This window comes from Urtica dioica, chromosome 5 (genome assembly GCF_054948205.1).
Source record: "Urtica dioica subsp. dioica isolate 48M chromosome 5, U.dioica_male_clone48M_v1_H2, whole genome shotgun sequence".
Taxonomy (NCBI): Eukaryota; Viridiplantae; Streptophyta; class Magnoliopsida; order Rosales; family Urticaceae; genus Urtica; species Urtica dioica.
In genome coordinates this window covers 42,921,157-42,936,717 of record NC_142760.1, presented here as the reverse complement: position 1 = coordinate 42,936,717, position 15,561 = coordinate 42,921,157, and the positions used below count along the sequence as shown (strand labels likewise).

General features: G+C 34.6%; 1 protein-coding gene across 1 annotated transcript; it reads right to left on the bottom strand.

Annotated features, from left to right (window-relative positions):
* Positions 1-1,566: 1,566 nt before the first annotated feature.
* LOC149398760 (receptor-like protein 54) lies at positions 1,567-3,756 on the bottom strand. The gene is made up of 3 exons (XM_089614670.1): positions 3,121-3,756; positions 1,898-3,077; positions 1,567-1,806 (listed from the first exon to the last, which is right to left on the bottom strand). Exons 1-2 carry the CDS (start codon positions 3,679-3,681, stop codon positions 1,899-1,901), a joined length of 1,740 nt encoding a protein of 579 aa, XP_089470796.1. The 5' UTR covers positions 3,682-3,756; the 3' UTR covers positions 1,567-1,806; position 1,898.
* Between the last annotated feature and the right edge of the window lie 11,805 nt (positions 3,757-15,561).

Below are 15,561 nucleotides of genomic sequence, written 5' to 3'. Positions count from 1 at the left end.
GTCGATTACAAGGTGACGAAAGATCTGCAGAGACTTAAGCACAAAGACTTTTATTCAGCAATGGAAATTTATATTCTCATGTCCGTTTCACAACTTGATAGGAAAAACAAAAAAGAAAAAGAAAAACATCGATATCGTTATTGTGTTAACTTGACTGGGTCAATAACCGCGAAGAAGTAGTTTCATATTTTTATTGACAATGAAATAAATTTGGCGCTATTAGTTTATAACACAGTCCCACTGGCATATAACACATATAGTCCTCTGATATTTCAATTTGGGCCAGCTTGAAGAAAATTACAGTTCTTATTTAATATTGTCCTAGAACAGTTGGGCCAACTTGATTTATCAATAATTTAAAAATAATCCATAAAAGCTAAATTTTGAATTGGAAAATATATAGAGCAATATGTCAAGATTTTTGTGTTAGTGTGATTTGACTTTAACCTATACAACTTTATGCATTGATAATACGTGTAGCTGTAAATATTATCGCTGAATTTTGAAGAAATTTGAAAAGCCAATTTATTAATTTTGAAGGACATTTTGAAAATTCAATGGAATTTCAAACAAATTGCGAAATTCTGTTTTTCATCGTGATTTTTTTTTCTTAAATTATGTTGAATTTCATAACAATTAATACAAGTGTTTGCTCATCCAAGCTTAGAGTTTTGGTTTACTTGGATTACTATGCAAAGAGTGTATATTTCAGAGGAGATAACATTTTTAAAGAGGTTCCTTCGTAGGATTTGAACATGGTCAAGTCCTTTGTGCGACGATTCAGAGTTTATTATCCTTCACTGTCTCAAAAATCAAGAAAAAAAAATATAATTCTTTTTTTTTCTATTTCTTGAAATATGCTTAATATTAAATATATATATATATATATATATATATATTAAAAAATTGCATTTAAGCCTTAAACGTCACACAATTTTCCGCCACATTTTCTTTCTTTTGTTTTTTGCACAAAGTTTATCAATATGATTTTCCTCTATTTTGCTCAGCCTTTCAGCATTTCCTCTGTTTTTGTTGCGCTCATTCGAATTTGTTTGTCGACCTAGATCTTTTTCTTTTTTTATTTATTTTTTTTAGGAAAAGATTAGAACTTTCACTACTGGAAAATAGCTAGCTCAGCGCAATGAGACTTGGTAGTGTTTACTTTTCGAATCCAAGGAAAATAAGGCTCCGTTTGGAACCCGGAAAATAGGAGGGAAAGGAAAATGGAAATCTCTCCTATTTTACTCAGCGAACTCTTCTCCTCTATTTATAGGGGTCTTTTGGTCAAGTACGTGGAGTGATCAGTCTCACGTTCTCGACGATTTAAAGAGTAACCGTTCCCATGACGTGCGTAATCTTCATTAAGTATTTTGATGTTCCTGCTCATGAGCTTTGTTGTTCTTTGTTTTGTATTCTTATAAAACTGCTTAATCTTCAAAATAATTTTATGAGTTGAAATAGAAACACATTAAGTTGACGTTAAACCATTCAATGGAACGTAGAAACATACATTTGAGACCTGATGATTAACTCAGGAAAAAAAAAAAAAAACTTTGAAGGCTAGAATAAGAAACGGAAAATAATGGCACCGTACATTGGGTGTCATTAATGTTGACACTCTTAGATATAAGACTGATAGTAAGTACTTGAGTATTTATTCCTTACAAAAGATAGCACTTAAATAAAGCTCAGAAAACAAAATAGAGGTGAATCCGATCATATATTACAGGAAAATAACAGAAAAACAAGTACAGAATGATCTCCAAACAAATGCAGAACTCACAACACCACTTCTCGTGCTCTTTCCTATACGTAGATAAAAAAAAAAAAAAAAGAGTTAGGATCTGAAAGTATATATATATATATATATCAAAGAAAAAATTATTGAAAAGCACACCTTATTTCCTCTGCTTTATAATTTCTGCTAGAGATTTGCAGTGCCGTCGTCTAACGGTCCTTTTTCGAAGCCAATAATCGAATCTTCTGCTGAAGAACACGGTGTACCCAACGGATACTCCGATTCCAAGACCCGCCCCGTATCCAATCATTGCAAATAACTTCCACGTTAGCGTTCCATTTACGCTTTGTTCGTCATCGTCACCGTTAACCTTTTGTTTGCCTTCCTCTTCACTGTTGCACGGCTTCGTCAAAGGAAATCCGCACAGCCCCAAGTTTCCGTTGTAGGTATCGTTGCTGAATGTGTCGAATTGTGTTCCTCGAGGAATTTCTCCATTCAAATTGTTGTCAGACAGATTTAGGAACCCCAGCTGATTCAGGTTCGAGGCCAGTTGTTGCGGGATCTCTCCGACGAGCTCGTTGGAAGAGAGGTCTAACCACTCGAGATTGCTCAAATCTCCCAACGAGGGTGGGATCGGACCGACGAGATTGTTGCGAGAGAAATTGAGGCCTTTGAGCGAATCGAGCTTCCCGATCGTTTTCGGAATCGCACCCGTGAATCCATTTCTTGAGAAATCAATCGTTGTCAACAAGGTTTGGATTTTCTCCAGCTCGATGTAGTGTCCTTTCATTGACACCGCCACAGAGTCTTGATAATAGGCATATCTACTATTATTTCCAGATTCCAAGTATTCCAACGTACTTGCATGTGCACCGATCATTGCCTTGAAATTCTCAAAATATTTTGCTGGCAAGACACCCACAAACATGTTGTCGGAGAGATCCATGATTCTCAAATTCTGAAAAGGAAAGCTACTCTTGGGATTCTTTATTGCACCGTGAAATCTGTTAGACCTCAATACAAGAACTCGTAGCTCTGGAAGAGACTCCAAGAACTGAGGAAAAACGCCATTGAGTTCGTTGTTTCCGACATCTAGAACTTCCAAACGCTTGGAGTTAAGCAAAGATTGCGGCAGCGGGCCTTCCAATTTGTTTCCGTTGAGGTTTAGCGTTCTCAAAGAGCTTCCATTTGAAAACGCTGAAGGAATAATGCCATTAAACTTGTTCCTTCTCAAATCCAAAACTGACAAAGAGTTGCTGAAATTTCCAAGGCACGGAAGGATATTGCCGTTGAAGCTGTTGTTTGACAGGTCGACAACTTTGAGAGAATTTATTGTTCCCTAAAAAATGTTCCAATATGACGACACCACTCAATTTATTGTTCCCTAGATCCAAGACCATTAGATTTGGAAGGGAATATAACCAAGTGGGTATTGTCCCATAAAGAAGGTTGTTGTTTAATCTCAAGGTTTGTAAATTCAATGGAAGAGGTCCCAAGAGTTGATGAGTTGAAGAGTCACATAGAAAAGCTTTTTTAGTTGATGAGTTGCTACAAAGATAGGGTAGCTGGCCTTCAAATTTGTTGTATGGAAGATCTAACGAAATGATTTCACTGAAACATGGAAAAGGAGGAGGAGGTGGTAGTCTGACATAACTACAATTTACTACATGAATAATTGTTATTTTTTTTAAAGCTCGAGATAAAAAGGTTATATCTCTTTCTAATCTTATGTTGGAAAGCTCCAAATAGGTGAGTTGACTGGTCCAATTTTGTTTAGGGAATGAAACATTGAGACTTGGGCTATCTACTAAAGAGACCAATGTAAGGTTTGGCAGCCGAAAAATATGTTCTGGAAATCTCCCTTTGAATTGGTTGGAACGAAGATGAAGATATGTAAGAGAAGTTGAGAGGTTCATGAAAGAATTGGGTAAGACGTCAAACATGTTGACATACTCTAAACTCAAGTGTGTGAGAGAAGTTAGGTTCGTCAGGATTCGTTTCAAGCTACTTGTCTCGGCTCTTAACTTGTCAGAATCGATTTCAAGTTTGAGCAAGTTAGACAAGTGAGCAAGTTCTGGAGGAATATGGCCACTGAAATTGGAGTGTAAAAGGGAAAGAAAAAGCAAGCTGGGAAACCTACCAAAGTTGGGTGAGATTGAAGATCCTTTGAAATCATTTTGAGAGAGAGAGAGATATTGGAGATGAGTGAGAGAGAAGAGGCTGCTGTTGGAGTCCATGACACCTTGTAGCCCAAAGAAGGTAGAGACCAACGATTATATTTTACTTAAATATCCTTATATTAAACATGTTATAATTTACAAAAAAAAATGTAAATAATTTAAAATTTTGACAATTAATGACAATTAATGTACCAATAGTGAACTCCGACGGAATTCTACAGTCGTAGACATGATTTTTCATCCAACACAATGGGTCTATTTTTGAAGCTCTTCTCGCTACGAATCCGTAGGATTTTGGAATCACTAAATTTCGAGTTCATATGAGAAAGATATGGATTTTTGAAGTTTTGATGAGAAAAAAAACTTTATGATAGAGAAAGTGACGAATCACTGTAGCAAAAAATAAAAAATAAAAACTGGAAGGACAAAATATGAAATTTGACTGGCTTATTCAAGTGACACCTCATCTGTTTAGCTATTTTCCTAAAGTTTTCAAACGTTGGCTATATACCAAACGTGATGTTTGGAATGGGTTAATAAGTTATAATTTTTTTTTTCTTTTATTGCTATATTGGGCTCATTTGATTTTTTATTTTTACAAAGGCCATTTAGTTGTATAAACATGTAATAGACATGAAAGAGAAGTATGAATAAATCAAACAAATAATAGATACAAAAATATGTTGCTAATGTAGGTCTATTTATTTTACATCTTAATTGTTATATATTTATGATTACTTTTTTTAATTGTATAATCAATTCTTATTTTTTTTATACATAATAAAACTAGTTATCTGACATTATCGAGTTTTTTTTAAATCTATAAAATTATAAATCTATATTAATTTTAGCCCTCCTTGACATAATTCATGACTTGTTCCTGGTTGCTTGTGTTTACTTTTCAAATACATAAAGGAAAAAAAAAACACAAAAAACAAAAAGGCTAGACTTGATGGAAGATTGTATTGCTTGGCTGGTGAGTGTTCTTATCAGCATTGAATAAAAATGTTGGACCACAAAGACTTCTATTCAACCATGTATTGGTTGGCTAGTGAATGTACTATATCGGCAATTATGTAAAAATGTTGTTTCTTGATAATTGGTGTCATACCAGTTTTATAACTTGATAATGCCACCGGCAATATTTTCCGTAAATTACCTATAAGTTTAACTAAATTTATGTTAGTCAAGACATGCTTGCTTGTGTTTACTTTCCACATCCGAAAATGACTAAAAAAAACTTTAATGTGTTGATTACATGGAGATTAAAGACTTTATTCAGAATTAGACGTTTCAATACTTGCCCAGCTAAGACCAACGACTTCATGGAAAATTGTATTGTCATGTCAGTTTCACAAGTTGATAGAAGAAATATAAATACAACATTGTTATGGTGTAAACTTGACTGGGTCTATAACCACAGAAAACGAAAAAGTATTTCCTTTATATTTACAAAATAAAGATATCATGCGTGATTCAATATTGATTTATCATTAATATATCTATTGATCCACATAATGAAATGGACTTGTAGCAGCAATAACCTTGGAAACCTCATGGAAAATTGTTTTGGCTGGTTACTGAACGTTCAAAATTGTATTGTTCCACAATTTGATAGAAGAAGATGAAAAAACATCACTATTGTGCTATCTCGACCGGGTCTATAACCACAATAAACGAAGTAGTATTTCGTATTGTTTTTATTTACAAAATAAAGATATATCATATGTGATTGAATATTGTCATTAATACCACAACACAAAAGGTTGCACACGTCAAATATAATTTACAACTGAGTAGAGCAAAGACCAACTTTAGATTCTGAGCAAAATCAAAAGACTAACTTTATTAGATCGTTTATTTCTTATTATTTCGATAAAGAATGTTAATGAATACAACTGACTTTCAACTATCAATCTTTGATTCATAAGTTAGTGCCCGTTAGGAATTCACCTGAAAATGTGAATGAGATCTATGAAAATATAAGTTACACATCTTATAGAGATTGACTTCACATATATAGAACCTCATGATAATTTTCAGCGGAATGTGATTTGCGTGATAACCATCGAGGTTTCTCTCATGTTCTTTATTATTATTATTATTATTATTATTATTATTATTATTATTATTATTATTATTTGAAGAGGGCATTATTAGCCAATAATACAATAACAGATGTATACAAATATGAGGAGTTATACAAATATGAAAATCTATTATTATACCACATAAACACACTCCAAAATATAAACAGAATTCGATCCCGCGTTCTATCCATCCGTAATTACCACTTGTCCCAAACAAGTTCAGGTCTTTCTCTCATGTTATTGTTATACCATTTTGATAGGACTCGAATATGGTCGAGTCATTAAGCTATAATAAGGAGAAAGAAAATATATTTTTTTGCATGTTCAATTATTAAGGAATTAAAATAAATTGGCATTCGAGTCTTAAACTTCAGAAATTGTTCCTCACAATGTTTCTCATTTGTTTTGCTCCGCCTTTCAGCGTTTCCTCTGTTTATCTTGAGCCCGTTCGATTTTGTTGTCAATTTTGGTGGGTTTTTTTTTTGGAAAAGATCTTAAGTTACATTATTAAGAAAGCTCATACAAGTGCTAGAGGCGAAGATGTCGATAATAGGACAAAATAAAATGGTGATTTGTGCCAAAATAAAATAGTTTCGATAATTAGGATGGAATGATATTTTGACGAGTGGGATCTTGAATTTCCAGATGTTGATCTATAAGGTTGCCTAGGAAGCTTCAGAATTTCGTCTGCTTCAAAGGACAAGAAGATCAAATTTATGTTCAATTGATCAACGGGAATGATTTTTGGCACAACTCACGATCCCCAACGATCCACTCAGAGGTTGACACGTGTCCACCAACTTCCACGTGTCAATGGATAGTTGGGGATCGTGAGTTGTGCCAAATAGCATTACTCATTGATCAATGATAAGACTGGAGTTATGAAGTCAACACAACTGAAGTCAATTCGGTAAATTACATGTGATATGTGTAACTTTTCATGATTGATATATCATACATAAATGTTTATGTGCTGTAAATAAAAAGCAATATCTACATTATTGATGATTCGTACATTCACTAGCTACTAGCCGGCCAGTACAATTTTTCAAGTCTTTGTCTTTTTTTCTGGGTTTGAAAATTCAACACAAGCAAGTCTATCTAGACTAACATGGAGAGATTAAATTGTTGATGTGACACTCTTTCATATTAGCCAAGGTTCAAAATATCGCCGATGTATAACTATATATCGACAATATATCTTTTTTGAAGAGTCTCGGTAAAAAATCGTATATAAACGTTACCGTTTTATATTATATCATTTTTTTATCGGGATATATCGCTGATTTTTCATTTTATTGCGATAAATTGACAAGTTATTTCAGGAAAAATATCGCTAAAATCAGGAGAAGTATCATTCATTCCATACCCATGCAGACCGACTTCCAGAGAGCGAAGCTTATACGATTTTGGCGATATCAAAGGTGAAATCTTCTTCACCATGCGAAATCGCCAGTCATAGGAGAGGTTTATACGCCATCGACGATATTGATTGATATATCGGCGTTGAACGTACGGTAAGTTCCAAAGTTAGGGTTTTGATTATTTTGAATTTGTTTTTACTTATTAGATTGGTTCAACTCGAGTTTGTTGAAATTTTTTACATAGTTGAGATTAGGACTTGATTATTTTTCAGATCCCCAACTTTTGGTGAAGTACCAACAAGGTTTTAATTTTCCAGCCACCCATCACCGGCGGCCGTTCGTTTTTCCGCCAGAGTAAAAAAATTTAAAATCACTTGGATTGAAATTGTGTATTGAAATTGATATAGTTAAATAGTGATTTAGAATATATGATTGTGTACTTGAAATTGTAATATTGAAATTGGGATTGTTTTGTAGTATTTGAGAACTATTTTATGTTTCGTACTCTCTATTTTAAGTTTATTTCTTGTCATGAACTCTGTAGTATTTGATTTTTTATTTTCATAATTTGGATTTGATAACATATATATATTGGGTTGTTTAAAAATATCTATTTTTATAGGATTTTTGTAGATATATCCGTCGGTAGTCGACATATCATCGATATCCGTTGATATATCCGTCGACACTCGTCATATCCGTAAAATCAGACCTCGGTATGAGTATCGGTATCGTTATTTGAAATAATGATAACGGCAAATTAATGCATGGTTGACTAGAAGTCTCTGTGCACACTTAATGATGTGGTCCAACATTTTTACGTAATTGCTGATAGAACTCTTGTATAAATTTCCGATGACTCTTGAGTCTTTTTTTTTTTTGGTCTGAATTTGAAAAGTAGACACAAGCAAGTCTATATCCAGACTAACATATCAATTAAGTTATAGGTCCCGCCTTGTTGAATTAAATTTTGACCATCAGAACAGGAAAGAAAAAAAAAATTGAACATTCAACTTTATTTTAAAAAACGATTATTGAAAACTTAATTAATTGTGTCAAAATTCCATTAAAATTTCAAAACTCAAATTTGTAAATTGGGACTTCCAATTTCTCCAAAATTCAGCTTTATTGTTTAAGAGACACGCGGATTATTATTGCCATAAATATGAATTTGTCCACGCAAAATTTGATCTTATTCTTAACACTCTGTCCTTTATACTTGCCAGTTTATATGTTCAGCTTATGTGGATTATTTCTAGCATATTGAGACATCAAGTTGGCCTAACTTTTCTCAAAATTAAATAGGAATTGTAATTCTTCATGCATTTTGTTGACAGACAAAATTAGTATAACAATTGTCTCACAAAAAGCACTTGGTTTTGAGAACGCATTCTCGAGAAGTTCGAGTCTTTTGGCAGGATTATCTCTAAATATAGACGAATCTGGTAAAAGAGAGATAGTAAACGAGGGTGTTGAACGATAGGTGAAGTTTGTGGCGAGTGCTTGTGCATGCATAATATATATGTCATCATTTCCTGAGCGAACTCCTCCTCTATTTATAGGGGTATTTGGGTCAAGTACGTGGGGTGACCAGTCCCACGTTCTCGACAGTTTAAAGAGTAATCGTTCCCATGACATGCGTAATTTGGGATATTCCTTGTGCACTCGGCATGTAACCGTTGATGTGTGCGTTTTGCGAGCCACGAGACGGACATGAGAGACGCGCTAGGCGAGACGACATGCCATGATACGAACAAGAGAGATGTACTCAACGAGGCAACATGCCACGAGACGTACTCAGTGAGACAATGAGCCACGAGACGGGCAAGTCTCCGACGGACCACTCGACGAGGCGACGAGCCATGAGACGGACAATAGAGACGCACTAGGCGAGATGACATGCCACGAGATGAACATGAGAGACGTACTCGGCGAGGCGACATGCCACAAGATGGACATGAGAGACGTACTCAGCGAGGCGACGAGCCACGAGACGGGAGAGTCTCCGACGGACCACTCAGCGAGGTCACCCGATGGACCGTTCGGCAAGATGGATGTACTTGGCGAGGCGACGAGCCACGAGAGTCTCGGACGGACTACTCGGCAAAGAGACGACGAGTCAATGTCCAGCTAGCCACCTCGAAGCCACGTGCCACTATGAACCAAGGCGAGGTTTACTAGCGTGGTCCCAAGGCCAGCGAGCCTCCACGGGTCTAGGCCGTTGAGCCTCCGCGAAGCATGAAACCGGCGGGTTACCTCGATCCTAAGGCCCGTGAGCCATCATGATACCAAGGCCACCGCGATCGAAACTAGGCCAAATCCTCAAGTAATTTTCTCTTACAAAACACATTTGAGATCAAACAAAGAGAACCAAAACAAGGCTACCAAACTCATATAATATCACACAAAAAAAGAAAACCAAACACAATAGAGGAATAATCTACTTCAATTCTCTCTAGAATGAGAGAAGAAATATTTACTCTCTCTCTCTCTCTCTCTCAAACACTTTCTCTCATAAACAAAGGTTAACCAAGTCAAATTATATTTCCTCTACAAGAGTGTCCAAGAACTTGAGAAATCGATTCTCATGTTCGTCACTTGATAAGAGGAATATTTCGTCACTAATCCCACGAATTCAAAGACACGTGACCAAGTCCGCTCACATCACGTGTCCATAAGTGTTAATCCAAAAAATGGCTTAATAGTACCGATATCGGTATTTTAATCTTTGTGTGTGATAGCTAGGAGTAGCATGTTGGTGTCTCTAAAGATAGGTATTTTAACCTGTTAAAATTAAGTAGTTAGCCGATTTGTATTTTGATCAGTTAAAATTAACCGATCGGTTAATTATAAACAATGTTTACTGTTAAAATTAACTAAACGATTAAATCAACCATTTTTTTCCTGGTTAACCGGTTAAAAGCAAAGAAAATGTATATATAATAAATTGTGAAGTGGTTCTTTCTAGATTTATTTATTTTGATAGTGTTTCATTTATTATTTTTTTTATATTAATTAGTTATTAGTGGCTCTTAAATTTCTGTCATAATCATTTTTTAATTAAATTTATTTAAAATTTCTCCTAAATTTAATTTTAATTGTTCAATAATTTTTTTTTAACTTATTACCAATATAGAATTTAATTTTTTTTCATTTGGACCCCCCTATTCGATTTTTTCTAGCTAGGTTTGCCTCCACCAAAAATTGGTACAAAGATGCTCTGTTTCTTTTTTTTTTTTTGAGTAGAGGCAGTACTATCGGCCAGGATTACATGATATATTAGCAGCGCAAAGCGCAGGTGGCACTATCGGCCAAGATTACATAATATGTGGCACTATTGGCCAATATTACATACTTATTAGAATAAATCCTAGGGGGCATGCATTTCTGCATTCCATGGGGGCTTGAACCCATGACCTCTCCGTCGATGTGTGTGTGGGATTACCGCTAGACCAAGCTAGCTACCACGGGTTTTAAACCCGAAGGTCTTGTTAAGACAAGATAGCCTCCGCTTCGAATGGTAAGAAGGAATTCCGGACCTGCTCTTCATCAAACTTCTCTGAAGAAGACTCCCAAGAGTGCCAATGCTATTTATCCTTCCCATTATCTGAGCCCCACCAAAAATCAGCACAAGCTTTCTCAATTTCCTCGCAATTCCCAACCGGAGTTTTGAAAGTACTCACTACACTGAAAAATGAGCTAGAGTCTAGAATTGCAAATTGGACCCGTGACGGTTTTGGAATAAAGATTATATGAAATTTCGAATGTCACTAAATCTAGGGACCGGAACTGGAACTGAAGCGAAATTCCAGTTCCTTCCGTCATTGTGCACTTCCACGTAGCTTCCAGTTCCTCGGTGATGACTGAAAGTGAAAGTTCTGATCATGTGTGGAGTGCAAAAATACCCAATAAGACTTGGAAGGAATTTCTTCCCATACTAGTTCTAATTTTTTTTTCTACGTATATGTGGGCCGTTGGATTGATATCCAACTACCAGATTAATCTCCAGTGGAAGTGAACTTTTCCTCTGCCAGAACGGAAATATTTTTCACATACACGAAATTTCAGGTCATCAGCAGGGGCGGACCCAGGTAGTGGGGTCAGGCTTAAATTTTTTTTTTTTTTTTTTTTTTTTTTTCTGTTTTTTTATCAGCCTAAACTGAATTTTGGCCCCCCCTCTTTCCAAGTTCTGGATCCGCCACTGGTCATCAGTGACCGAAAATATTTCTTTTAGTCCCGACCGGAAGAAGCCGAGGAACGGGTTCTGTTCTTCCAAATCTCCAGATTTATGTCACCATGAACACCAAATTTTAATACATAAAATAATTAAATTTTTCTCGGAAGTCAAACAACCTATAGTTCACTCCTAGACTCAAACGTGCTTTACTCTCAGGTTTTTGCAATGTCTTGAGCCCCTTCTATTTGGGGGTTTCCTGTTCAAGTTATTTTCTAGTTTTCAGTTTGATCTGTTTTTCTGTTTCTATTTTGTCACTTGTGTGTTCTTCTTCAAACAATTTATACTTATCTCACATACTTGGATTCAAAGCCAACAACAAAACAGATACGAATTCAGACCCGAAAAAACTCGTAGACCTATTAAAACGTGATACTCAATAACTAAACACATCAAAGTTCTATCTAAGATTTACAATAGCATAAAACTCCTTAAGCATGAGTTACAAACAGGGAAAGTCAAAGTCAAACAAACTATTTCAGTTGTCCTTCACAAACTGTTTTAACCAATATGCTAACGGATACAAGCAAAAAAAAAAAGAAAAAAAAAAGAAATGTAGTAAATGAATTTTAAATGTTCTTTTTGTGGAGAAATGAAACCATCTTCTAAAACTGAAATATGAAAGACACACCAACTTCAAGCAAATTAATGGCAAAATAACGACATGTACGAAAATTAAAAATAACGGCTAAACCTTCTTAAAATAAAAATAAAATGAGATATCCTTGCCTACTTCCATGTTACCCGGCCTAAAAAAAAACTAGTACTTCCATGGAATTTCATAAAATAAAATAAAAAATTCCATACCTCAGAATGAACATTGAGTACCTCCGCATTAGAGTGTAAGCAATGATTTGAATGTCGGGCCGCCTCGACTTGGGTCATAGTAAACGAGCTCATTCCTCGGAAAGGTCGTGCTTGATTCACCAACACATCGATTTTCGTGATAGGCTCTTCGGGAGAGCGGTAGCGAAACTGCTCCGAGCCCAAATCGAAAGAAACCAATCCGTACATGTTGATGCTTTCGTCTTCCAAATAGAGAGCTCCGTCGAAGAAAGCCTGACCGCTCTCAAATCCGGCAGAGAGTACAACATCACAACCTTGTAACGACCCGTGTTTCAGAGTTGCAAACCGCGATCGGCGAGTCGAAATCTGACATTATATTATCTTCAGCACATGACAATAAAATTAGCTTCACATTACTTTTCTCCTATTATTTTTATTCCGTCTCTCTCTTTCTCTCTACCCTTTTATAAATATTTCCAGTCCATATAACTCAATATTCCATATTTGGAATCAGTTTGATATGAAATCACACCATTTTCGTGGATTTTGACAACCAGAATTCTTTTATTTTTATACTCAAATCACGATGCAAAATTTCACACTAAAAATTCCTTCAAAAAACAAAAATTCACACTATAAAAATATTATTCTCTATCATTATATTATTAAAATTAAACCATATATTTATTAATCTATGTTTTAATAAATCATTATAATTCTTAAATATCAATTTATTGGTTAGAAATTCTATATTTATTGTATGATAATATTTAACAAAATTAAAATGCGCAAAATTGAAAAATCATACAATCCACTGTGAAATCAGCAACGGTGACGCGAAAACAAGCAGAGCAAGCCTGAAATGAATTTCTTTATTCCCTCTCATCGTTTCCATAGCGATTTCGCTCCATGGCAGAGACCTTTTCCGTAGCAGAGATCGCTCCATGGCAGATTTGAACTTCTTTATTCCCTCTCATCGTTTCCATAGCGATTTCGCATCTGTATATCGATTACAATGCGTAATATCAATATGAAATGAATTTAAACTGTAAATTGTGTCATCAAAGAAGTATAATAGTCAAATAAAGCCATTGAAGACAATGCAATGGATATCATTGATACTCAGCTGAAGAAGTGGGCTTAGTCAAAAGGCCCAAATTGAAGAACTTTTAGAGCTCATGATCAGATTTGGGCTAAAGCCCATTCAATGTTAATTTGGTTGGATCATCAGAATGTTATAACCTCTATAGGAGAAATTCCACAAATATCTTATTTGAAGATGTTAATGCTTAAAACATTTTTTTATTTAACTATGGTAGTTTTTTTAAAATATTAGTATTTTCAAAGCCTTTGATAAATACTTCATTTTTTGAATGAAATTGTATAAGCGAAAAAAAAATTATAAGTCAAATGAAATTACCCGGCCTCACAATATCCTTGAGCGAGAAGAAGCTTAGAGTGTAAGCAATGATTTGAATCTCGGGCCGCCTCGACTTGGGTCATAGTAAACGAGCTCATTCCTTGGTGATAGGCTCGTGTGTGATTCACCAACACATCGATTTTCGTGATAGGCTCTTCGGGAGAGCGGTAGCGAAACTGCTCCGAGCCCAAATCGAAAGATTCCAATCCGTACGTGTTGATGCTTTCGTGTTTGTAGACCCAATAGAGAGCTCCGTCGAAGAAAGCCTGACCGCTCTCAAATCCGGCAGAGAGTACAACATGACGGGATTGCAAACCGCGATCGGCGAGTCGAAATCTGACATTATATTATTTTTATCACATGAAAATAAAATTAGCTTCACATTACGTGTCTCCTATTATTTTTATTCCGTCTCTCTCTCTCTGTCCTTTTATAAATATTTCCAGTCCATATAACTCCATATTTGGAATCAGTTTGATATGAAATCACACCATTTTCGTGGATTTTGACAACCAGAATTCTTTTATTTTTATACTCAAATCACGATACAAAATTTCACACTAAAAAAATCCTTCAAAAAACAAAAATTCACACTATAAAAATATTATTCTCTATCATTATATTATTAAAATTAAACCATATATTTATTAATCTATGTTTTAATAAATCATTATAATTCCTAAATATCAATTTATTGGTTAGAAATTCTATATTTCTTGTATGATAATATTTAACAAAATTAAAATGTGCAAAATTGAAAAATCATACAATCCACTGTGAAATCAGCAACGGTGACGCGAAAACAAGCAGAGCAAGCCTGAAAATCTTTAAACTGAAAACTGAAAATCGGACAAACCATTTACAAGTGAAAACCCAAGAGCTAGCACGTAAAAGAAGGGCCTAACTTTTTTATAATAAAATAAAAACTAACTTCAGACATGTAAGTGTACTAATATATAGAGACCAACAGTTCAATATTCAACTTTGTCCACCCAAAAAACATGATATTTAGGATTTGTAAATAATCAGCTTAGCTATTGAGACCTAACAGAGACTTAAAATAAACAATGTATATTGTGTCATCAAAGAAGTATAATAGTCAAATAAAGCCATTGAAGACAATGCAATGGATATCATTGATACTCAGCTGAAGAAGTGGGCTTAGTCAAAAGGCCCAAATTTAAGAACTTTTAGAGCTCATGATCAGATTTGGGCTAAAGCCCATTCAATGTTAATTTGGTTGGATCATCAGAATGTTATAACCTCTATAGGAGAAATTCCACAAATATCTTATTTGAAGATGTTAATGCTTAAAACATTTTTTTATTTAACTATGGTTTTTTTTTTTAATATTAGTATTTTCAAAGCCTTTGATAAATACTTCATTTTTTGAATGAAATTGTATAAGCGAAAAAAAAAATTATAAGTCAAATGTAACAGGTAAACAAGAAAAAATACTATAATTTTTGTAATAAAAGATAAAAAAAAAATACAGTAACTCGATATTTTTTTTTTACCAAATTTTGAAAACAATGGGTGTTTTAACATCTATATCACTTCAACCACATCTATAATGGGTGTTTAGTGAATTTTAAAACTGGTAACAAAATGATAATTTAAGACTAACTGATAGGAGAAGATTAAAAAAAGAAAAACTATATAGTCAGCTAGTCTCTTCGAGTTCTAAGTCCGATTAGAGAAAAAGGATTATGATGTTTTTTTTTTTTTTTTGTATGTTTAATTTTAATT

What these genes read in the sequence shown, in the direction of transcription:
- LOC149398760 (XM_089614670.1), bottom strand. Translation starts at nt 3,681, where the DNA reads ATGTTTGACGTCTTACCCAATTCTTTCATGAACCTCTCAACTTCTCTT. An exon ending in TAATGGTCTTGGATCTAGGG is followed by an intron (nt 3,078 to 3,120) that starts AACAATAAATTG and finishes AACATTTTTTAG; the next exon opens with GGAACAATAAATTCTCTCAA.